At 39.7% G+C, this 23,601-nt stretch overlaps 1 protein-coding gene across 6 annotated transcripts in view; it reads left to right on the top strand.

Annotated features, from left to right (window-relative positions):
* The window catches only part of MYO5A (myosin VA), a 197,362-nt gene that overhangs the window by 152,558 nt on the left and 21,203 nt on the right, over nucleotides 1-23,601 (top strand). For 2 of the 6 annotated variants that reach the window (XM_068551728.1, XM_068551726.1), the window contains exons 26-32: nucleotides 5,617-5,760; nucleotides 5,996-6,049; nucleotides 8,204-8,431; nucleotides 13,563-13,663; nucleotides 17,218-17,298; nucleotides 18,983-19,181; nucleotides 22,291-22,365. In XM_068551728.1, the coding sequence (XP_068407829.1) occupies nucleotides 5,617-5,760; nucleotides 5,996-6,049; nucleotides 8,204-8,431; nucleotides 13,563-13,663; nucleotides 17,218-17,298; nucleotides 18,983-19,181; nucleotides 22,291-22,365 (882 nt within the window). The remainder of the gene's footprint in view (nucleotides 1-5,616; nucleotides 5,761-5,995; nucleotides 6,050-8,203; nucleotides 8,432-13,562; nucleotides 13,664-17,217; nucleotides 17,299-18,982; nucleotides 19,182-22,290; nucleotides 22,366-23,601) is intronic. The other 4 variants (XM_068551749.1, XM_068551743.1, XM_068551734.1 and 1 more) reach the window with 3 other exon arrangements.

The following is a 23,601-nucleotide window of genomic DNA, read 5'->3' as shown; positions in this document are numbered from 1 at the left end:
AAATCAAAATGACATGTTACTGTAACTCCAAGAGTACAGTGACTTTAAGTTAGATTGTTCCCAAACCAATTCTCAGATCTTCTTCAAATATGACATTAGTTTCTGTAATGGGTAATTCAGGCACAACTCTTCTATTTTTGTATCATATTCTGAGAGAATGGCCAAGTCAGAAATAGACTGCTTCTGTCAGAACAGCTGAAAAAAATTGAATAATTCTTTCCTTTCTTGTCTTAGTTCCACTTGGGATGAAAAGTTTCTCCATCTCATTCTGTTCCTTTTAAAGAAAAGTGTCATATAATTGAACTCATACTTAGGAGAGGGCTAAGTTGCTGGCCCAAGGTCACAGCTTGTAAGTGGCAGAGCCAGTATTCTAACTGAGGCTTGTCTGTTCAGAGCTCCACACTCTACCTCCTCGCACTCAGGGGTTCTACACTGTGGTTCTCCAGTCCCATTTCTGTCTACAGGTAGCAGTAGGCTGGGGACATTGATACAGCAGTATGGCCTGTATGTAGCAGGACAGAGGTTGTTCAAGTTATTGTTGTGCAACAAACCATCCCTGACTTCAGTTGTTTCAAACTACAGCAATTCATTATTGCTCACAGTTCTTTGGGGTTTGTGTTTTTTTGTGGTTTTTTTTTTTTTGAATTTTTGAATCTTATTTATTTTTTTATACAGCAGGTTCTTATTAGTTATCCATTTTATACATATTACTGTATATATGTCAATCCCAATCTCCCAGTTCATCCCCCCCTCCCCCCCTGCTTTCCCCCCCTTGGTGTCCATATGTTTGTTCTCTACATCTGTGTCTCTGTTTCTGCCTTGCAAACTGGTTCATCTATACCATTTTTCTAGATTCCACATATATACGTTAATATACAGTATTTGTTTTTCTCTTTCTGACTTACTTCACTCTGTATGACAGTCTCTAGGTCCATCCACGTCTCTATAAATGACCCGATTTCATTCCTTTTTATGGCTGAGTAATATTCCATTGTATATATGTACCACAACTTCTTTATTCATTCGTCTGTTGATGGGCATTTAGGTTGATTCCATGACCTGGCTATTGTAAATAGTGCTGCGATGAACTTTGGGGTGCATGTGTCTTTTTGAATTATGGTTTTCTCTGGGTATATGCCCAGTAGTGGGCATTACATTTTTAAACTCAAAACTCTTATATGCTTTACCTAATTTTTACTAGTAACAATTTTTGTCAGGGTCTCTATTCTTTTCAAGTTTTCTCCAGATTCTTACAGATTTGAGGGGAGGGGTAACCTTTTCGTTTCTATTCTCACTTGTTTTCTGTCAAGTCTTTTCTCAAGTTAAGAGATAGATTAGAGTGGGATTTGGTACATTTTTCATCTTTTTTGAATAATGAAGTGTGAATTGTGCTCCAGAAATCACCTACAGATCTTCGATTATTGTTAGTGTCTGTCACGTGCACTGACCACCAACAGTAGGTCATACACTGGAAGTCTTCTCTCAATAATGAGGAAGGCTGTTGACTGAACTAGTCATGCTTGTTGCTTGTGACTACGTGCACGCATCTGAGATGTGGCTGGCTTTGGTCAGTGCTGTCTTTACCATGGGACAGACTACAGTAACTCTCCTCCTTGGGACTGAGTCCATAACCTTAGCCTCAGTCTCTCTGTGTTTCAGTTTCCTCATCTGTGAAGTGGCAATGCTATTATTATCTTACTTTATAGTGATATTTTGAAGATTAAATGAGTTAATTTTTATAAAACACTTGCAGCAGTGTTGATTTAGTAAGTGTTCAATAAACAAAGGTTTTTGCTCTAATAAACAGGCTTTCGGTGACCACCCTACAATTCTGACTGGGTGTGGCCAGGATCAGAAAGATGGAAGTCTATACAACTAGTAATAGAAAAAGAGAGATTGATTATCAGAAGGGAAATTGTGCCGGACGTAACTTTGTACTTCGAATTACTTATGACTTGCCGGTTTGCATTTCTTCCTGCAACTACCTCTGTAATGGCCAGGTTTACAAATTGCCCCTTTCAAACTAAAGGAAAACTTTCAACTCCTATGTGTAATATTCCCAGGTAGCTCTTTTAGAATCCAGTGCCAGGAAAATAATGGGATCACTCTTGTTTATGAATTGATTTTTTAAAAATTAAAGCAGATAAATTGTTTTGAAACACAGAATTCCGACCTTAGTCGTGTAATAATAGCAAAATTTGATGTAAAAATAAAAGATTAATGGCTCTCTAGTCACAAATCAGAAACCTGTGATTAGTTGTTCACAAGACACAATGACACCTCCATTGCTGTTTTTCTCTGAAGAACTCACCTGCCAGCTCCACTTGCCTTGTAGCCCTCCCACACTTCCAGCATCTTCGTGGTTTGGGGTTATTTTTTTGGAACCATTGCTTCTCCGCGCTCTGTAATGCCCCTTTCTTAGTAGCGATTAACTAATTATCTCAGTTCTGCTACTGCTGTCGAGCTTTCTCATACCTGTCAAATCCAGGGAAAGTGTCAATATGACTTTCTCAGCTAGTGTCAGCAGTAATTCCAGAATGACTGCCAGGCCTGTCATGGTAATTTTGTGAACAAATTCTGTTATCTTCCTGATTTTCCTCTAATGAGAGACTGTTGCTATTTTTTAGATTAGTTTTAAAGCTTCACTTTCTTGGAAAAGCCCTAGATGACAACGTCCTAACAAAGGAAAGAAAGCAAAACAAAACCCCAGACACTTCCCTAAGCCAGATGGCCCAAACTTCCTTCTTGCTTACGTGGTATAGAGAGGACAATATCTCTTTGATTATACGTGTCATTAGGGATAAGAATGGGCACCATTTGGAGCTCTCTTAATTACTAATCATTATGCCTCAATTTTTGCAGTTGTCAAATGTTCCTATCTATAGGTACAATGATGAAATATTATATTCATTCATAGAACGAAGGCTTCTATCAGTGTGAAAAAAGGATTAAATAGTTAAAAGTTTTCAGGGATACATACACGATTAATAGAGGAACAAACATTAAAATACATAAGATAGAATGTTTACATTATAAATAAGCTAAAATATAAGTATTTGTGGGATGTATAGAAATGAGTTTTTGTATGAATGAAATTCTGTAGTAATTTCATGTTCAGGGAAGATGTTACCTCTGTTCTACTAAGTCAGGACAGACTTTATGGTGAAGGTCATATACCTAAACTTTTTGTTACTCTGAGCAGTGCAAAAGTGGACAGATGGACTTCCCTGGTGGCGCAGTGATTAAGAATCCGCCTGCCAATGCAGGGGACATGGGTTCGAGCCCTGGTCCGGGAAGATCCCACATGCCACTGAGCCCGTGTGCCACAACTACTGAGCCTGCGCTCTAGAGCCCGAGAGCCACAACTGCTGAGCCCATGTGCCACAACTACTGAAGCCTGTGCACCTAGAGCCTGTGCTCCACAAGAAGAGAAGCCAGCACAATGAGAAGCCCATGCACCACAACAAAGAGTAGCCCCTGCTCGCTGCACCTAGAGAAAGCCCATGCGCAGCAACAAAGACCCAACACAGTCAAAAATGAATAAATAAATAAAAATAAATAAATCTATTTTTTAAAAGAAAGTGGACAGAAAGAAAAAGACCAGGTCTAACTAGTTTGTAGATAAATGACCCTGACAGCCTATAAATGCCCCACTTCTTAGTTTAGTTGATTCTTCTTAGGTGTTTTTTTAGAACTGGAATAATACTGAACTTAGCACTACCAAGAATTCACAAAAGATCAAAGATTGCTCATGAATATAAAAATTATTCAACCTCATCAAAAGACAAAGAAATATAAATTAAAACAATAATGAAATACCACTATTGGTCTACCAGCTGAGCCAATTTTTTTTAATGATAACAGTCATTTCTGTTCCACAAGCAAGTTGGTGGTTGCTGATGGAAGTATAAACAGGCTCAACCAATTTAATAGACTTAAAAACATTAATGTTTAGATATTTCTGTACTAGGTTGTTTATTTTAGTATATTTCAATAGCAAAACATTAGAAATAACCCCAGTGGTCACCAGTAAGGTAATAGCTCAGCAAATGATGGCACACATATCAATACAGCCATTAAAAATTGTGCTTTCAAGTATCATATTATACATTTGGAAAAGGATTGTAATACGATGCTAAGTTTTAAAGACAGTACAAAATTATAATGAAAGTATTATTCCAGTTCTTTAAATTTATTAAAAAAAAGACTGGACAAAAATTGTGGGTTTTCTCTGGATATGAGATTACGCTTACAGTTCTCTTCTTTGTACTTTTCTTATTTCCTAAACTTATTTTGCTTTTATATCAGGAAAAAACATTTTTTAAAAAATTGACAATTGGAAATATAAGATCTGCTGATCAGTTAAGAATTATACTTCGATCATTTAAATAAATAAATAAGTTGTTGTTACCATTCTCTTTCTGTCTAACAAAAAGAGGCTCTTTATCCGCTCCATTAAATCTAATGATACAGTTCTTTCTCTTCTTACCTCATTAAAAATTCAAACCCAAAGTAAAGAAAGTAAAACAATTATGGAGCCTCCAGAATTTCTATGATGGCGGTTAGGGGTTAATTATTTCCTTTTGCTTAGCTTCAGTTAGTGTATCTTTATTTATCCTACTAGTTTTCGCTGTGACTCTGTTTTAGAACCAGTTGACATGCTTTTTTAAATGCTACTAGGTTATCTTTCAGTTTATTAAGGGCTGTATATATTTTGGTTTTTTAGTTTTCTCTCTGACCTCAATATATTTATGCTACCATCTCACCTTTTCAAAAATCATTTTTCCTAATTACAAAAGTAGTAGTACAGGCTCATTGTAAACAATTCAAATATAGAAATGTGTGAAGTAGAAAATGAAACTTTCCCACAGTACCTTCCATTCTCTAAGGTAACCTTGATGGCCTTCTAGATATTTGTATGCCATGTGCTAGGTATACTTAAAAGTCACGTATATTGGGTTTTTTTTTTTTTTTAAGAAAAATGAGATACTATCCTGCAACTTGTTCATTTCACTTAATACTTTTATCTAGAACATATTTATCTACTCCTGTAGATCTACTTCATTATTTTTAACAGCTATAAAATACTTCATAGTTTGGCTATACCATAATTTATTTAAGCAACTCTCCTATTGACCAACATTTGAGTTCTTTTTAGTTTTTTGCAGTTACAAAAAATATTACAGTGAACATCTTTCCCCATATATTTTTGTGTACTTGTGTATTTGTGTAGGATTAATTCTTAAACATATATTGCTATGTTTGTCCTATGTTAAAGAATATACAGACTTAAATTTTAATAAATACAGCTAACTTGCCCTTCCAAAGGACCTACTTATAACTTCCACCAATATCTTATAAGACACTGTTACTAACACATGGCCTTATTAATCTTATTAGTCTTTGCCAATATGATAGGGGGAAAGTGGTACCTCGCTGTTGTTTAATTCGCATTTCTCCATTTATTAGCTGGTTGGATGCGTTAGTTGTATATTCTCTGGCCATTTATATTCTCCTATAAGTTTGCCTGTTTCTCTATTGAGCTGTTCATCATTTTCTCATTGGCTTGTACATCTTCCGAACCATCTTGACCATCTTCTGATTTCTGGGGTTTAGGAGCCAAGCGAGAAGAAGGTGCCTCTGGACATGTCGTTGTTCCTCAAGCTCCAGAAGCGGGTCACAGAGCTGGAGCAGGAGAAGCAGGTGATGCAGGATGAGCTGGACCACAAGGAGGAGCAGGTGCTCCGAAGTAAGGCAAAGGTGCGCAGCGCTCTCCCACCCTAGGGCCACGGCAAACCGAGTTCTGCAGTCTCTTCTTTAATGGCAGCTCAGCCCAGAAGTACTTTAACTTTAACCAAGTAGGTTTTGGTTCAAGTAGTGAGGGCTTAACTCTCCTCACTCTTTTCTGCTGAGCCAGGAAATATTCTAAGAGTAAAAATGAGACAATTAAAATATAACTACTTACTTATAAAGTTTTTAACTTGTGTTTCCCTAGGAAGAAGAAAGACCACAAATTAGAGGTGCAGAACTGGAATATGAGTCACTCAAGGTAATGGGAAGTTTCAGCCCAAGACTTTGAATATCTTGTGGCAAGAGACCTGCTCAGAGCTTCTTTCTCTCAGAGAACAACCTTAAGGGTACCTGAGGCCCTAGCTTAAGGCTTATTCAGGCATTAGTTGTAGCCCTGTGTCATTCCCTTTTTAAAATTCTCTTTCATGTAAGCTAGAGTTCAGTCTAAGCAGAAGCAGGAGCAGTAGCTGCCATTTGAGGCTGTAGAAAGTAGTAAAGGACATGGACCCAGGTGACAGACTGCCTGGGTTCAAATGCTAGATCTGCCACTATATGGCTGTGTGCAAATCCTCCTTTCTGTGCCTTGGTTTTCTCATCTATAAAGCGGGAGTAATGATGATATGTATCTTATAGGACTGTCATGAGGATTATATGAAGTAATTCATGTAAACTGCTTAGAATAGTGCCCAGCACATCATAAGGACCCAACAAATGTTGGCTGCTGTCATTATCTTCATCATTTTAAAATACAAGCACTTTACACATCAGCCTTAATTTTTAACAACAAGCCTGCAAGTAAGCATTTTAATTCCCATTTTATAGATGAAGCAATTGACACTAAGAAGTATAAGTAACTTCCCTAAGATGACCCCACTAGAAACTGACAGGAAGGGAATTTGAACATTGGTATCTCTAGCTCCAAACCCCATGCTCTAACCATCAAACCCCATGCTCTAACCATCAAACCCCACTGAAACTATGTGTTTGTAGAGAAGGACAGTTCCCAAGTATTAGCTCAGTGTTTCTGGAAATGTGGTCCCTGGGCCATCTGCATCAACATGACCTGGTAATCTGATGGAAATGCAAATTTATGGGCCTCACACCAAACCTATTGAATCAGAAACCATGGGGGTGGCACCAAGCCATCTGTCCTCTGGGTGATTCTGATGCACATTAAAGTTTGGGAAACATGGCATCAGAGCTTAGGTGTCGAAGTAAAGACATTCATACGTTTTCAGAAATAGCAATACGAATCTGATTACCAGTTGGTAGGAGACTGGGGATAGGAAGGAGCATTCATTTTCACATGAGAATGGACTAATTCATGAAAGAAAGGGTTATAAATTCTTAAACTAGGGGAAAAAAAGTACTTTAAATAGTCTTACTATAACATGTTGAAAGGTCTAATATGGTGCTACAAACCTAAGATTGCTTCTCTGGAAGAAATGGTAAAATATTTTATCTTTGTATGGAAGTGTCTCACTTCCAGTATCATAAAGCCTTAATGTCATGTGCTAAATAAATCAGCATGGTGCTTTTAAATGCCCGTCTGCTTCACTATTTCCCAACCAGTATCCTATGACATTTGTATTTTAGGGTCAGTAAATAGAGTTTAGCGTCAGATCTCTATTCTGGGTTCCACTGCCGTTGTTTGAGCAGAGCCTACAAAGGGCAGCACTAACTGGTGATGGGAGGATGGCTGGTAGTATGTGAAAGTATGGAGATGGTGAAGGATGTGTATGTCCATCTAGATGACTGACGGGAGAGGTCGCCCATCCTCTCCTCCTGCTTCTCAAGGCTTCTGCCAGCAGCTTCACAAGCATGTCACACAGGAAAGAAGTTTCAAAAATATATTGTTTGTTGTTATTGAAACACTGTAGAGAATTTTATTAGTTTAAATGCTATGTAATTTTTAAATTAGAAGTTAAAAGCCTAAAATTTCAGTGGTCTTTCCCCTCTCCTTTACAAAAGAAATAAGAGGGTACTACTCAACACTTCAGGGATCTGCTCTCTGAACCGTTCATTGGCAATAACCTGACCACTTGGACCTTCATATTTGTGCTTGTATTTACCCATAAAGAAAACCTGGGCTTCTTAGTACTGAGATAAACTCACCCCTTAGGACTCAGCATTCTCTTCAGGCCTGTGAACACACCCTGGGTGGCCTGGAATAAATTTGATTCTGGAATTTAGGTTGATGAAGCAAACTACCATTCACCTTGCTCAATTCCACTTGACGTTGACTTTCTTAATTTTCAGAGCAGAGTTCCCAGTAGAACCAGAGGAGCCATTCACTAGGGGAGCTCTGGCGATCTTTTCCAGCAGAATTCTTCTACTGTCTTAGGGAAAGATGAGTATTCCAGTGTAAAGTTGAGGATGACAGTGATGAACTATTCTTTGTCTCTTCATACAGCGTCAAGAACTAGAATCAGAAAACAAAAAACTGAAAAATGAGCTCAATGAGTTACGCAAGGCCCTTAGTGAGAAAAGTGCCCCCGAGGTGACCGCTCCAGGTGCACCAGCCTACCGTGTCCTCATGGAGCAGCTGACCTCTGTGAGTGAGGAGCTCGATGTCCGCAAGGAGGAAGTCCTCATCTTGAGGTCTCAACTGATGAGCCAGAAAGAGGCCATCCAACCCAAGGTAAGCATGAGCAAGTGGCTCAGGTGGGTATTTGGGGACTGGCCTCTTTCTTCCTACGCTTTCCCTCCAATTTATAACAAAGCAAACATTTAAGAGCATTTTTAGTCTAATTGAGGATACCATCATTTGGGGGGAAAAATCTCAATGTTGTTTTAAAACTGTTGCAAATACCAATTGGAGTGAACAAGAAGCAAATGATATCCCAAATGCTCTTCAAAGTTTCACTGCTCACTCATGAGCAAAGGGCTTTTAAAATTAATCGTTTTTTAGTAATCTGGTCATGATAACTTTTGATCAAACATAAAATTCTATTAAATACAAAAATCCATAAGTTGTCTTGCTGTGGGAAGGCATTAAATACAATTTTAAATTATTTGTTGAAAATAGCCTGTTTAACTGGAAAGATAACACATGAAAAGGTTAGAAATGAGATCAGTGAGTAGAAGTGACATGGAGATGATTTCTGCTCACTTCAAGAAGTTCTGTTTAATGGTGGGAGTTGTCCCAGCTAGGAGGGGCTGTGTTTAGTGATTCCACAGAAGGGACCCAGGCTGAAGCATACAGATGGCCCTTTGAACTCCTTCCTTTTTTTTTTTTTTTTAATTATTTATTTATTTATGGCTGTGTTGGGTCTTCGTTTCTGTGCGAGGGCTTTCTCTAGTTGCGGCAAGTGGGGGCCACTGTTCATCGCGGTGCGCGGGCCTCTCACTATCGCGGCCTCTCTTGTTGCGGAGCACAGGCTCCAGACGCGCAGGCTCAGTAGTTGTGGCTCACGGGCCTAGTTGCTCCGTGGCATGTGGGATCTTCCCAGACCAGGGCTCGAACCCATGTCCCCTGCATTGGCAGGCAGATTCTTAACCACTGCGCCACCAGGGAAGCCCTGAACTCCTTCCTTGACCTCAGATAACTTGAGATCCAACTGCCATGTGTTGGTGAGAAATGGACCTTTTAGTCATTTGACATCAGGGGGAATCTGAATAATCATCTTAAAACCTGATTTATGTCCCTGCCCATGTTCATGAAGCAAAGTGTTACCAAGAATTAGGCAATCAAGTATCCCAGCTGCATGACCTGCCACATAAAAAGTGACTGTAAGACAGAGAATGACACATACCATATGATTTCACTTAGTATGTGTGAAATCTAAAAAACAAACCAGAAACAGACTCATAGATAGAACAAACTAGTGTTTGCCAGAAGGGAGGGGGTTAGAGGGTTGGGTGACGTAGATAAAGGGGATTCAGAGTTACAAACTTCCAGTTATAAATAAGTCACAGGGATGTAATGTACATCATAGGGAATGTAGTCAATGATATTGTAATAACTCTGTATGGTGACAGATGGTAACTAGACTTATCCTGGTGATCATTTCATAATGTATAAAAATATCAAGTCACTATGTTATACAAATGAAACTGATATTGTATGTCAACATAATTCAATTTTTAAAAGACTATAACATATAATGAGTGGGATGCCTGAAAGATCTGAGAGCACTTCTCTTAGAAATGGTAGTTCTGGGGCTTCCCTGGTGGTGCAGTGGTTAAGAATCCGCCTGCCAATGCAGGGGACATGGGTTCGAGCCCTGGCCCAGGAAGACCCCACATGCCGCGGAGCAACTAATCCCGTGTGCCACAACTACTGAGCCTGCGCACCTAGAGCCCAAGCTCCGCAACAAGAGAAGCCACCGCAATGAGAAGCCCGCGCACCGCAACGAAGAGTAGCCCCTGCTCGCCGCAATTAGAGAAAGCCCGCGTGCAGCAACGAAGACCCAACGGAGCCAAAAATAAATAAATAAAAATAAAGGAAGATTGAAAGCCTCCAAATTCTAAAAAAAAAAAAGAAAAGAAAAGAAAAGAAAAAAAGAAATGGTAGTTCTACATGTGGTTAAGATACCAAACCTGGCACATAACATTTGTATTTGATAACAACAACTCACACCTGGGATTGGGCCTCAAGAAACAAGCCTCCCTCTGCATGCTAGCTGGAACAGAGTCCAAAATTAGAATTCCTTTCTCTGGTTCCCTGTGATGAACTAGTATTCTAACAAGAAACTTTAGTCAAAGTCAATAGAAAGAAAAAGAAAAATGAACCAAGGGGCATAAAAACAATCCAGCTCACAAGAGCACATAGCTCTGGTACCACACACTCTCACCTACCCAGCTCACATACTCCATATGACAACTTACCTCCAACGCCTAATGGGCTGGCCCTGTCTAACCAAGGTCCCTGCTCTCCAGGCTCCAAGCCAACACATAGCATCAGCTTGTTTTCTCTTAGGAGGAATGCCCAGGACACTGACTAAGCCCTTTCAAACCCAGGGCTGTTTATCCCACTCCGTTTCTAGTCAAGAGACACATCATTTCACAACTCCTTTGCAAGCAATGGTAAGTGATATCCCGTGAGCCAGGTGATGATGCAGCCCAGCCAGCCACATCTAGTTTACGTGCTCCCCCTCCACGAGTGTTCCGGGAGTAATGCAGTAATGTCCAAGTGAAGCCTCACTTGGACGAATGACCTCCTACCGAGGCATTGCTGTTAACTCTCACAGACCTACGATAAGAATCTTACCATAATACATTAACAGGAGGTTCATTTTTCTCATACCCTCACAAATACTTTATAATTAGAAAAATCAAAACAACTCAAAAAAGAATTTCAAGAGTCTGTTCCTGAGAATTAAGAGTTGCCATTACATAAATATATATTAATGTCCGCTTCATGCCAGTTCCATGGATGGTAATTTACATACAGAGTTAGTTTTAGGAGAAACAAACTTGGTTGTTTTCACAGTTAGCTTTTATCTGTTTTGATGAGGACTCAAGATGGAATTTATTTATGGAACTAAGGGTTTGTTGTTTTCTCCATTTGTTTTTTGTGCTTGCTGACTTGTGATTTTCAGGATGACAAGGTAATTATATATTTTTTAAATTTTTAGTGAACACTTCTATTTAATCCTGATCTTTACAAGTATCCCCCAGTTTTGCAGTTGATATTTTCTGGCCAACAAGTCTATTTTGATATTTACGAATTAATTTCCTATTTGACCCCCTGCTATTTGAGAAGTCAGTGGGAAAATAATGGAGGTCATAGGCTCCAGTCTGGATCGCAGAGAGGCCTCCATGACTTTTGAATTCGTAGTCAGCTCTGTGACTCATAGTGGTAGTTGTGGCAGGCCGTCCACAAGCGGGGGAGGGAGGCCCTTAACTCGGAGCACACTCCAAAGTGCAAGCTCTCCCCTGCTCTCATCTCTACCAGCTGTGGGTTTGTTGGCCAAGGGTGAGGAGGAGCCAGCAGAGCCGAGCATACCCTTCTTGGGAAGAGCGGGATTTTCCTACATGGCGCAACCCTTTCAGAACTTCTGGTCCTGTCTTGGCAGGGACTCTTTGAGCAGTGAGTCAGGAACTTCCTAGCGCTGGCAGTCCAAGTCTGACCCCATGCCCAGCCACTGCTTCTTAGCTATGATAGGCCAGAGAAGGGAAGGACTGGCTACTTTCTACTATCTTTCCTTTGGATGAGTTCATTAGATCTACTTACCTAATTTACTAAAAGTTAAAAACCAGATCATGTAGGTCCTCAGGTGTCAAAGAATACACGTAGCGTTATTTAACATAGAAACTGGTTCTCTGAGTTACTATTTAAAACTTAAAAATCTGAGTATGGCCCTTTATAGAGTAGAAAGATTTTCTGCCTTTCAATAAAAGAGAAAAAGAAACTTTCTATGAAATATGTACTAACATATTTATAAAACATAGCTAGAATATTTGTAAAAATGCTATATGTGGTGTTTATGGGAAAGATTTTTAAAATCAGTAAAACATAAGCTCTTGTTAATAGCTCTTATCAGATTATATTTGGTCTTCTCTAAGTGTGCATTTATAAACTCACAAAAGGACAGCATTAGGATAAAAGTGGGATTTTTTTTAAAAAAAGGATGTTTTTTATTATAAACACTGGAATTCAAAAGCGAGTGTTTGTAGGCCTCTAGCTGACATTAAAGTTATCTTGGTCTCTAAGATCATGATATTTGAAGTGTATTGTATAATCTCCACTTCACTGTGAGATCTGGCTTTAGAGCAAACGTTGACTAAAGGATCAGACATATACTATTTAGACAAATAGAATGGGCTCTTGGGTTCTAAAGAGTATTATTCTTTAGAGGTTATAGAGCAGTTGTTCTTATTGTCTGTTCTTGCCCTGGTTTAGGAGAGAGAGAGAGAGTGGCTGAGTAGGAGCAAGATTTTGAATTTACATTGGTTGTCAGACAGGTTACACCAAAAAGGAAAAACAAAAAAGGAAGTAAAAATGTTAGCAGGAAAGTCCTTTCTATGCAAAATTGTTAGTAATTCTGACCTGCCAGATGTTTATTTCCAAAGCTTATGTACCATGCTATACTGTAACAGAGGAAAAAAGAATTGAATAACAGCAGATGGTAGATATTTCCAAGGAGCTAAAACCTTCCCATTTATATATATCTAAAGATGTGAGGAAAAAACATTTAATTTTGCTGAAACACATGATCTGAGCACCACTTTTTTTGTACTGAGTTGTTAATGGAAAGATGAGCTTTATGTCAGACTTTTCGTGTTTATTAGGGCATTTGTTTTGTTATAACTGGTCCGGAAGTAGAAGAAAGAACAGCTTTGTACATTGCATTGAATACTTGGTGTTCTTGCCTTGTTATTGTTTTAATGCTGTATACAGTTTATATCTATATGTATATTTTTTAAAGTATATGTACAACATTAGAATAATAACCAGGCAAGGACACTGAATATATATATATTTACACTATGTGTGTGTACGTGTGTGTATATATATACACACACACATATACACACATAGTGTAAAACACACGCGGCCCATCAATGATTTTATTTACTCTAGAATCGCACCACCTTTGTAGTCGAGTGTTAGGGATTCTCAAGAGAGGGACTGGAGGTGCCTCTTCCTCTTAACTGCCTGTGCCCCACTCTCTGTAGTTGTACCGGGGCTAGGGCAGACGCTCTGGTGGGGCAGAGGTGTTGTGGAACACATAAACCCCCTATTCTGGAGGAAAGAAAAATGTTGTATGAGGTCCAAAGCTTTAGAGTTAACACTTAATGTGGAAATGTGTCTTTTCCCCCTTCAGAATACAATGACAGATTCCACAATACTTTTAGAAGATGTACAAAAAATGAAAGATAAAGGCGAAATAGCACAAGCATATATCGGTTTGAAAGAAACAAACAGGTAAGTTGATCTTTCTTTTATTCATTTTGGTTTAATCATATTGATCTTTAAGCTTCAAGCCAGCCTCTTATACAGTAAGTCCAAGTGTTTATGCATTGTTTTGTTAGACATCAGCTGACCTTCAAAGGGGATCCAAGGTTTCCAATATATTCCCAGTTAAAATCTCATTTATAATAATATAAGGTAGCATTACTGACGAGAGATGGAAAGGAAAATGTTCTTTACATTAAGGGAATATATTTCTGTATATTTAGGGTCTTAGCCTTGAGAAGAAAACCAGTTGCTTACTATATAGCTTGGACTATCTAGGGTAGTCACTTCCATTTGTTATTCAGGATGGTTATTGTGAAAGTTTGTAGGGACAGCTGCAGCTTTCAGTAATTGAAATTTAGTGTGGAGAGAAGTGATGAAGTAGTGGAATCACATCTGTGTTGGCCATGTAGTTCTAGAAGGGTACCACGACTTCTAGGATGGGACCCTGATATTTGAGACCAAGTTTTTGTCACGTTCCCGAAGGTGTTCTGAGAAAATCCTAACCCTGGTTTCATCTCATTTACTCATGAGCGAAGTTGTAGATGGCGTTTAGCTCAGTCTTAAGAGCCTTGGGTGGGCTGAGAGTACAGATTTGCAGTCACTAAATGACCAAACTTTCCCAAAAGTTTTCCCTATAGCTTAGAGTATCACAGCTCATTTCTGGAATTCCTCAGGCTTCCTGCCATTCCTGCTTCCCAAAGAGCCTTCATGCTATTGAACTCTGAACTTAAAAGACTACATGCTTAAAAGAACACAGCCAGTGATGATAACAGAGATTTATCAGTGTACATCTAGGTCTCCTGATGCATAATGTCAGGATTGGTATACAGAAATACTTCACAAACTAAAGAATATTACCGTGCAAAATGTAAGGTACTTATTACCTTCTTTTATGGGCAAGAGTGGAGAATGCTTATAAAAGTATTTGGTTAAACTTAAATTTTAATTTATGTATGTAGGTTGTAAGCATATCTTATAGCTAAGAAGGTGTTAGTATAAAAAGAGCTATATTACATTGTTCATCCATCCACTCAGCTATTCAGTCACCAGATATGTATTGCATGCCTGCTTCATCCCAGGCCCTGTGCCACACACTGGGAATATAGCAGTAAGCAAGATAAATACAGTCCTTCCTTTCACAGAGTTTATAGGCTGTTGGGGAGACAGCCAAGATAATTTGGACTTCCCTCCAGTGACAGGAAGGAAGTCATTTTTGTAAAAAAATTAATTAATTTATTTTTATTTTTGGCTGCGTTGGGTCTTTGTTGCTGCGCGCAGGCTTTTCTCTAGTTATGGCGAGCGGGGGCTACTCTTCGTTGCCGTGCACAGGCTTCTCATTGCGGTGGCTTCTCTTGTTGCAGAGCACGGGCTGTAGGCGCGCAGGCTTCAGTAGTTGTGGCTCGCAGGCTTAGTTGCTCTGCGGCATGTGGGATCTTCCCGGACCAGGGCTCGAACGCGTGTCCCCTGCATTGGCAGGCAGATTCTTAACCACTGCACCACCAGGGAAACTGCTGAAAGATTTTAAGTAGGAGAATGATATGATGAGATTAGAAAGCTAGCCCTGGCTTTTATGTTAGAGAATAGATTGTAATGGAACAAGATTGAAAGCATAAAGACCAGTTAAGAGGTTATTACCATAATTGAATGACTGATTATAGTGACTTTGACTTAGTTGGCAACAGTTGGGATTGAAGGAAATGGGACACTTTGAAAGATACATAAGAAGTTGGGGTGAGTAGCCTTGCAGTTTGTTGGCTGTGTGGGATGGGGACCGTGAAGGGTAACTCTGCAGTGTCTGCTATGGATACTTGGTTGGATATAGTGATGCCAGTTTGTGATCCTGGGTCTGGGATGTGGGGAAGTACAGGAAGTGATCAGTAGATTTACAGATATTTAAGGAAGTAGGAAGACATCCAAGGAGAGAAATTCATTAGGTGGTTGAAAATATAGATCTGGAACAGGAGAGATATGGAGGCTGAGATGTAAATATTGAAGTCATCAGCATGTAATAATACAGTTGAAACCATGCAAATAAATCAACTCTTCAGGGAGAGATGGTAGATGGAAAATAGAAGAGCAATCTCTGAAATTTGTTTTATGTAAACATCGTATCAACAACAAAAGTCTAGGGGCTTCCCTGGTGGCACAGTGGTTAAGAATCCGCCTGCCAATGGAGGGGACACGGGTTCGAGCCCTGGTCTGGGAAGACCCCACATGCCGTGGAGCAACTAAGCCCATGCGCCACAACTACTGAGCCTGTGCTCTAGACCCTGTGAGCCACAATAACTGAAAGACCCAACGCAGCCATAAATAAACAAACAAACAAACAAAACAGAAGTCTAGTAGGAGGAGTAAGAACCTGGGCTCTGGAGTCAGATAGCCCTGGCCTTCACCACTTGCCAACTGTGCAACCCCTGCAGGTATCTTACGTCTAAGCCTCAGTGTCTTCTTCTGCAGTGTGGCAAATGATATATATTGGGTTACTGGGAGAACTAAATGAAATGATACATGTGGAAGGATGTAGAACGGTGTCTGACACTTGACAAACACTCAAAAATATTATTTTTATACCCTCAGTAGAAAAAAAACTATAACCAACTCTGTCAGTTTTGCTAATTCTACATACTTCTAATAAAATGTGTCACACTTCTAATATAAAAGCAGTTTCCCCAGGTCTTAAAATTAATTTTTGACACAAAAAATCTTTTAAAAGTTGTGTCATAAAAGCTGGGAACTTTGGACATATACTGGCTTATAAGTTACTCCTATAAGAATTTTTAAAAATAATTTAAAAAATACAAAATCAGATTTTATTAAGCTAAAACAAATTCCTACCCAGAAGACTTAAAACTTCATTTTGAAATGAATTATGAAAGTTGCCACATGAAGACAGTAGCTGAAATTTTCATTCTATATGTATATGACTGTTTTGGTTAGTCTCTAACATAATATGTGACATATAAGATCACTCTGCTAGCTGAAGTGGGAAGCAGTTGCATGGCACAGGGAGATCAGCTCGGTGCTTTGTGACCACCTAGAGGGGTGGGATAGGGAGGATGGGAGGGAGACGCAAGAGAGAGGAGATATGGGGATATATGTACACATATAGCTGATTCACTTTGTTATAGAGCAGAAACTAACACACCATTGTAAAGCAATTATACTCCAATAAAGATGTTTAAAAAAAAAAAAAGATCACTCTGCTAGCTGAATAAAATGTTAAAAACAGGACCTCCTTCTCACCTCTGCAGTCATTTATTATTTTGCAGGAAAAGTAGCTCTAGATGTTGATTATTTTGTTTTAATTTCTACATATTTACGTGTGATGTTACATGTTACCCATTTTTTAAAAAAAATTAACCAAAAATGATTTTTGTGGTAATATCTTAAAGTCATCTGTAATTAATAAAAACAGTCCTGTTGACTTAATAAAATATTGAGCTATCACATGCTGCTCTTGACCACCATCATCTCATTACCATCCCTTTGTGTTTTGCATTATTGTTCCTTTTGCATGGAAGATCATCTGCTATGGATGGCCATGAGTTGAATGAGGATGGAGAGCTGTTGCTGGTTTATGAAGGGTTAAAACAAGCCAACAGGTTATATTTGTCTCCTCAAAATGGAATGTTATTAATTTGTTGTTTTTCTTACTAACAGTGGCCTCCCGACTTTAACTTCTGTATTTCTTATTCATTAATTGTCTTCCTGGGTAAATTTCAGACACTAAAATTTGTGAATATCTCACTAAAAGTGGAAGAAAATCCAAACCTCTTAACTGGAGCCCAAGCTACTACTGCAGGAGAGATTAATACCTATTACTTAGTGGTTTCTTGTTTGGAATAATGATCAATTTAAAGAATATATGTGCCTGGGCAATGTGTCTACATTCTCATATATTATGATCATGCTGCCTAACAGCAGTGTTAAGTACACGATTCGGCGTTCTGTGTGGTTACTGTGAAATTCCGATTTGTGAAACCGCAAACAAAGAGGGTTTCCTGCATTGCTACAGTTCAAAATAATAACCCTAACTCAACATGTTAAATATGTTTAGGGGAAAGCAAATGAAATTGAAACAGCAACACCTTTCTAAGACAGACACTCATCTCCTCTAGTGAGATTTGTGTCTTAAAATCTCTTAAAAATGCCATTTTAGTGATGAATTTTAAAAAATATTTAGCAGACTCTTTGTTCGAGGGGCTTCTACTTATTCTGCTTTGTTCTAATCACAAACCATTGTCATTAACTTTGTGGTGTTATTGGTTCAAATCCTTTTGAAATTTTATAATCATTAAAATATTTTTAGTCTGCTGTTAACTGTTTGCTTGCAATGGCATCAGTAAGTGTTGCCCAGCATTTGATAACCAAGGGGATTCGAATAAAAGAACATCTTTTCTTTCTTCATGTTAGCTAATTCCTATCCATAACTTTGTCTTGGCTTTGGAAAAGGGGGTGAATGTAGAAATGGGGGTGCCTGGTGAAGGGAGGATGCCAGTTCGCTCTAGTATCCTCCTGCCCTAGACTACTCACAGCACAGCTGACTTGTATGTTTGCTCAGAGAAGCAGTAGCTGCTTTGTTGGTCCCACTAATATTGATGTTCTAAAACCATATCTTGTTAGAATTCTGTTACTGATAAGGAAGTTTATGGGGAAAGAGAAGATGACAAATTTTATATATATATATATATATACGAAATTTCAGAACTATCTGTCTGGATTTGGGTAAATCTGTATGTATTTCAGAGTAACACTCCAGCCTTTCTGCCCTTCAGAGATAAAAGTAGAAAGTAAAAGTGGGACCCTGGTCTCACCCTCTGCCTGGAATTAGTAATGCTGAAAGTCTTCAAGGCATATTTAATTAGACAGGGCATTTGTAATCTTGTCCTCCATAGTGCGGTGATTTTGTGGCAAAGGTACTAGCTTTGCCAACTTAAATGCTAGTTTGTGAATGTAGTAAGCCAGGTTCTTTAACCTATGTCTTTTAATTGATTGTTTTAGTCATCATTTCCTATGAACCTTTCAAAAGAGCTAAAATTTTCCTGTTTCTAGGGGCCTTTGAGAACTTTGTAGCAGGGTCCACAGTTCAGAAAGACACAAACGTGAGCACATTTGTTTCCATTTCTGGCCCTTGGTTGAGCTCCTAGACTCTAATCAAGTCAGAAGCTACACAGTCACTACAGAGTCCCCGCTTTTCTGCCCTTGCAAGCGAGCACGGAGTCTTGCACCCTTCAGGCAGGGACTCTGGTGTCACCTCCCTTTCCTACCCGTGTGGCTTCTCCGCAGGCTCCTGGAATCCCAGCTGCAGTCGCAGAAGAGGAGCCATGAGAATGAGGCCGAAGCCCTCCGCGGGGAGATCCAGAGCCTGAAGGAGGAGAACAACCGGCAGCAGCAGCTGCTGGCCCAGAACCTGCAGCTGCCCCCAGAGGCCCGCATCGAGGCCAGCCTGCAGCACGAGATCACGCGGCTCACCAACGAGAACCTGGTAAGGCGGGTGCCGGGCCACATGCCTCAGCACACAGGGCCTAGCCCTGCAGGGCGGCCTTCCTTGCTTCCTGAGCAAAACATCTGTCCTGACTGGGAAACACTCACTGCCCCACACTTGTTACCCTCTTTCCCTATCAGGGACAGAGTAAGGAAAATAACGACTACGTTGGTAGAAGTGAAAAAGGCGTGTGCTCGGGTTGTTTCTCACAGAAGGCTCTGGTGCATCTCAGCATCCTCAGCCCTCACTTGGAGGGTCTGGAAGATATCGGCCGACTGTGTGCTGGGCTTTTGATATCCTCAGGAACTCAGCTTCCTCCACGTCAGCTGCAGCTTCTCTGCCATCGAGGAGCTTATGTGGTTGTCACAACCTTTGGTCCCCAAGCACCACTGTGGCCATCCCAGCCCCTGTCTCTAGCAGACAGCGGGGTTAGAGTTAGGGTCAGGGAAGGCAGTTGGCAGAACCAACATGGCGCTTTAGGTTGACCTTGGTTGGAGCTCCAAGGTCAGGGATGAGGAACGTCAGGATTCAAGTTTATACATTCGTGATTCTTTTTTAACACAACTTGGGCAGTGAATGAGGAGATTTTTTTTCCCCTTGCCAGATTCTGAGTGCTGGCACAGAGTCCAAGTTTGTTCTTTTTCTCTTTTTCTCTTTCTGTCCTTCTTTCTTTTATAGAAAATATTTTCTAAAATATTTCTTTCTCAGTCACAAAATAACTTTTATTACAGATTTCTACTTGTTTGATAAACATATTTATTAAAGTAAAAGTCATTGAAAAAGTATAATTCCACTTTTTTTGGCTGCACCACATGGCTTGTGGGATCTCAGTTCCTCAGTTACCCGACCAGGGAACTCCCAATTCCATATTTCTATATAAAATCTATATTGTAGTGTCAGTCTGGTTTTGAGAAAAGCTCTTTAGGGTTAGTGGTAATTTGTTTCTGTTTTGGGTTATTTTTAATTAATTAATTAATTAGTTTGTTTATTTATTTATTTATTTTTGGCTGCATTGGGTCTTCATGGCGGTGCGCGGGCTTCTCATTGTGGTGGTGGCTTCTCCCATTGTGGAGCACGGGCTCTAGGCGTGAGGGTTTCAGTAGTTGTGGCACGTGGGCTCAGTAGTTGTGGTTCACGGGCTCTAGAGCGCAGGCTTAGTAGTTGTGGCACATGGGCTTAGTTGCTTTGTGGCATGTGGGATCTTCCCGGACCAGGGCTCGAACCTGTGTCCCCTGCATTGGCAGGCAGATTCCCAACCACTGCACCACCAGGGAAGCGCTGTTTCTATTTCTTTAATTCAGGGTTTTAATGAGCTGTACTAAAATAGTTTGGATTTTCTCTGAAGATTTAACAATCTGAATTATCCCTCCATTATTCCATTAGTGATCATTTACATTACAAATAGTTTTCTAGTATCATCTATTCAACCATCTTTTATATTAATTTGAAGCAAAACTCCAAGGTATGGGACTTCCCTGATGGTGCAGTGGTTAAGAATCCACCTGCCAATGCAGGGGACACGGGCTCGAGCCCTGGTCCGGGAAAATCCCACATGCCACGGAGCAACTAAGCCCGTGCGCCACAACTACTGAGCCTGCGCTCTAGAGCCCGAGAGCCACAACTACTGAGCCCGCGGTGCCACAGGTACTGAAGCCTGCACACCTAGAGCCCGTGCTTCGCAACAAGAGAAGCCACCACAATGAGAAGCCAGCACACCGCAGTGAAGAGTAGCCCCCCATCACCGCAACTAGAGAAAACCCGCGCACAGCAATGAAGACCCAATGCAGCCAAATTAATTAATTAATTAATCTAAAAAAAAAAAAAAAAAGCTCAAAGGTATTCTTTTCCCAGTCTATCCTTCCCTCTGAGGACAGCTTCCTGGTGAGGCTACATTGTAGGAATGGGAAAGGTGGGTGAGGGCAGAGTTTGGGCTCTTTCCGAAGGGCCTGAAATATCACTAATTTATGGGGGAAGGTCTTCTGAATCATGGAATATTTCTGAGATGTCATTTTATTACTCACAAGTATATTGTTTCTTAAATTAAACTAACAATGCTTTAATGCCTAAGAATTGATAAAGGTACTAAATAATATAATAATAATTGATGAACATATAAATTCTGTGCTTTTAAATGATTATCTTAAAATACAAGGTGAAACCATGAAATAAAGATGATTCTGGCTGGTAGATTCTCAGAGTTTTTTCACTAAGCTGGTTAAGCATTTCCCTTTCAACCTTATGCACAGTATTACTTTTCTTCTCAATTTTTTATAGCTAATACAAACATAAACTAAGCCCCCAAATTCTCAGCTGGTAGAATCTAGTTAACGAGTTTGAATTTTAGGAAAACCCTTCGTAGGTCAGCTGCTTCTGCCTCGCTGACTACTAATTCAGGAGAAAGGATTCAAACTTACAGATAGGGGATGATGCACTTTTTCACAATCATTATAGTGTCTCAATCTTAATTGTGCATTTCTTTAGGAAACACTTGGGCAGAATATTAAAGCAGCAGTGGGCCTAGACTTAGTGTTCGGAGAAACTCTACCCTGCAAATCCTTCCCACCCAGCTACCCCACAACACAATCACAGAATTGGTTTTTCTCTCTCCTCTAGTGGGCAAGCATCACAGGCCACCCGCAAGGTGCCTTTCAGGGAAGGAAGGCACACAGCTTCTCATCAGTCTTTCCAACTTCAAACAAGAGCTCCAACTTTGCCATTATTCTCACTTTTGTTTTAAGTGAATTCCCCACTCTTGCCGCTGCTACTGGCAGCAAAGAAAGTGCAGCAACTTGTGAGCAGGTCTGAGGAGTGAAATAACAGCCTTATCTGGGGAATGTGGACCACAGCTCTGTTTACCTGCTAACATAGCCTGTTTCCTCTGAGCATGTGAAAATATATTTGTGTATATATAATCAGAATCATCTGTACTAGAAAAATTAGAGGGCAATGGCAGGTGACAAATCAGAGCCTTTTGAGTATACGTAGTTTCATTATTTGTGTGTTGTTTTTTTTTTAATTTGTGTTTTAAAATATTTTAAAATTGATTTTGCTGAGAGGTAGCATTCCCCTCACAGAGAAAAACAAATGTCCATTGTGCCTGTTTTTTCAGTATTTTGAGGAATTATATGCAGATGATCCTAAGAAGTATCAATCATATCGGATTTCACTTTACAAACGGATGATTGTATGTAAACTCATAGTGCTTCTCTGTTGTCTTCCCTGCTAATTCTAGCCCTCTGTAACTGAAGAGCACACCGCTGCCTGCCCCGCCCCAGGAAGTCTCTTCAAAAACTGTCACAAAACCTGTTTCTCCCCACAGCTATCTTTTAGCCAGTGATGTCGCCTCTATCAATGTCCTGCGTCCATTGTCACCTTCAGTTTGTTATTAACACTAGGCTTACAGTGTGATGGAAGCAAAATGTGATTTGAAAGATAAAGTAAAATCCAAGAAACACAACTGAACGCTTTGAAATGTTAGCAACTGTTCCTTTTGAATCACTGGTCTCGTATCTAAATCAGCCCTGTCTAAACTAAACTGGAAAATGAATGAATATTTGTATTTATAAAAGCTTTTTAAATCCATAACCTGAATAACAACCACAGACTTATTAAATCACTGATTTATTTCCCTTCCAAGCTCCTAGTCTGCTGTTGTCCACTTTTCTTCTTAATTATCGATCTTTTAATTATACCGGTCATTTGAAATAATTCTTGATTAGAGAGCCAATTATCACAGTTTTTTTAACCCCCTGCCCTTGAACGAACTGCTTTTGTTTTCTCTTTTTGCATAAACCGTGTGGAATTATCTCCTTTTTTCTCTATAAGCAAACTTATATAACCTGGGAGATTTTTATGGGCATGTTATCCAACCTGCCACTTGGTCTGCAGACCACTCTATCCTGTTTTCTGTCGTTATTTTTTTTTTTAAACATCTTTATTGGAGTATAATTGCTTCACAGTGGTGTGTTAGTTTGTGCTTTATAACAAAGTGAATCAACTATACATATACATACATCCCCATATCTCCTCCCTCTTGCGTCTCCCTCCCACCCTCCCTATCCCACCCCACTGTCGTTATTTTTTAACTTACCTTTTAATTCCCAAAACTTCTTAACTTTTCTTAAGTTACAGGACTAGTTTTAGCCTCTCCAAAGGGTGAGACTCATAGAGACAGTGCTTCACACACATAGGTGTTAATCAAAAGCCCCTAAGTTCAACCATCCTTAAAACTTCCCACAAAACTGTGTGCATTCATCAGAATTTACTTTGCCTGTTCCCCCTTTAAAAGAAAACCTTTCTACTGGAATAGCAGTATATTTTACGAGTATTTAATTGTTGTGGAGTCTACTGGAAAAGACTCCGCAGTGAGCCTGCTGTCCATCACGCTGTAAAGGACTTTACTGCATTGTATATTTTAACA

The sequence above is a fragment of the Eschrichtius robustus genome, chromosome 1 (genome assembly GCF_028021215.1).
Source record: "Eschrichtius robustus isolate mEscRob2 chromosome 1, mEscRob2.pri, whole genome shotgun sequence".
In the NCBI taxonomy this organism is placed as follows: Eukaryota; Metazoa; Chordata; class Mammalia; order Artiodactyla; family Eschrichtiidae; genus Eschrichtius; species Eschrichtius robustus.
This window is presented reverse-complemented; position numbering and strand designations above follow the sequence as displayed.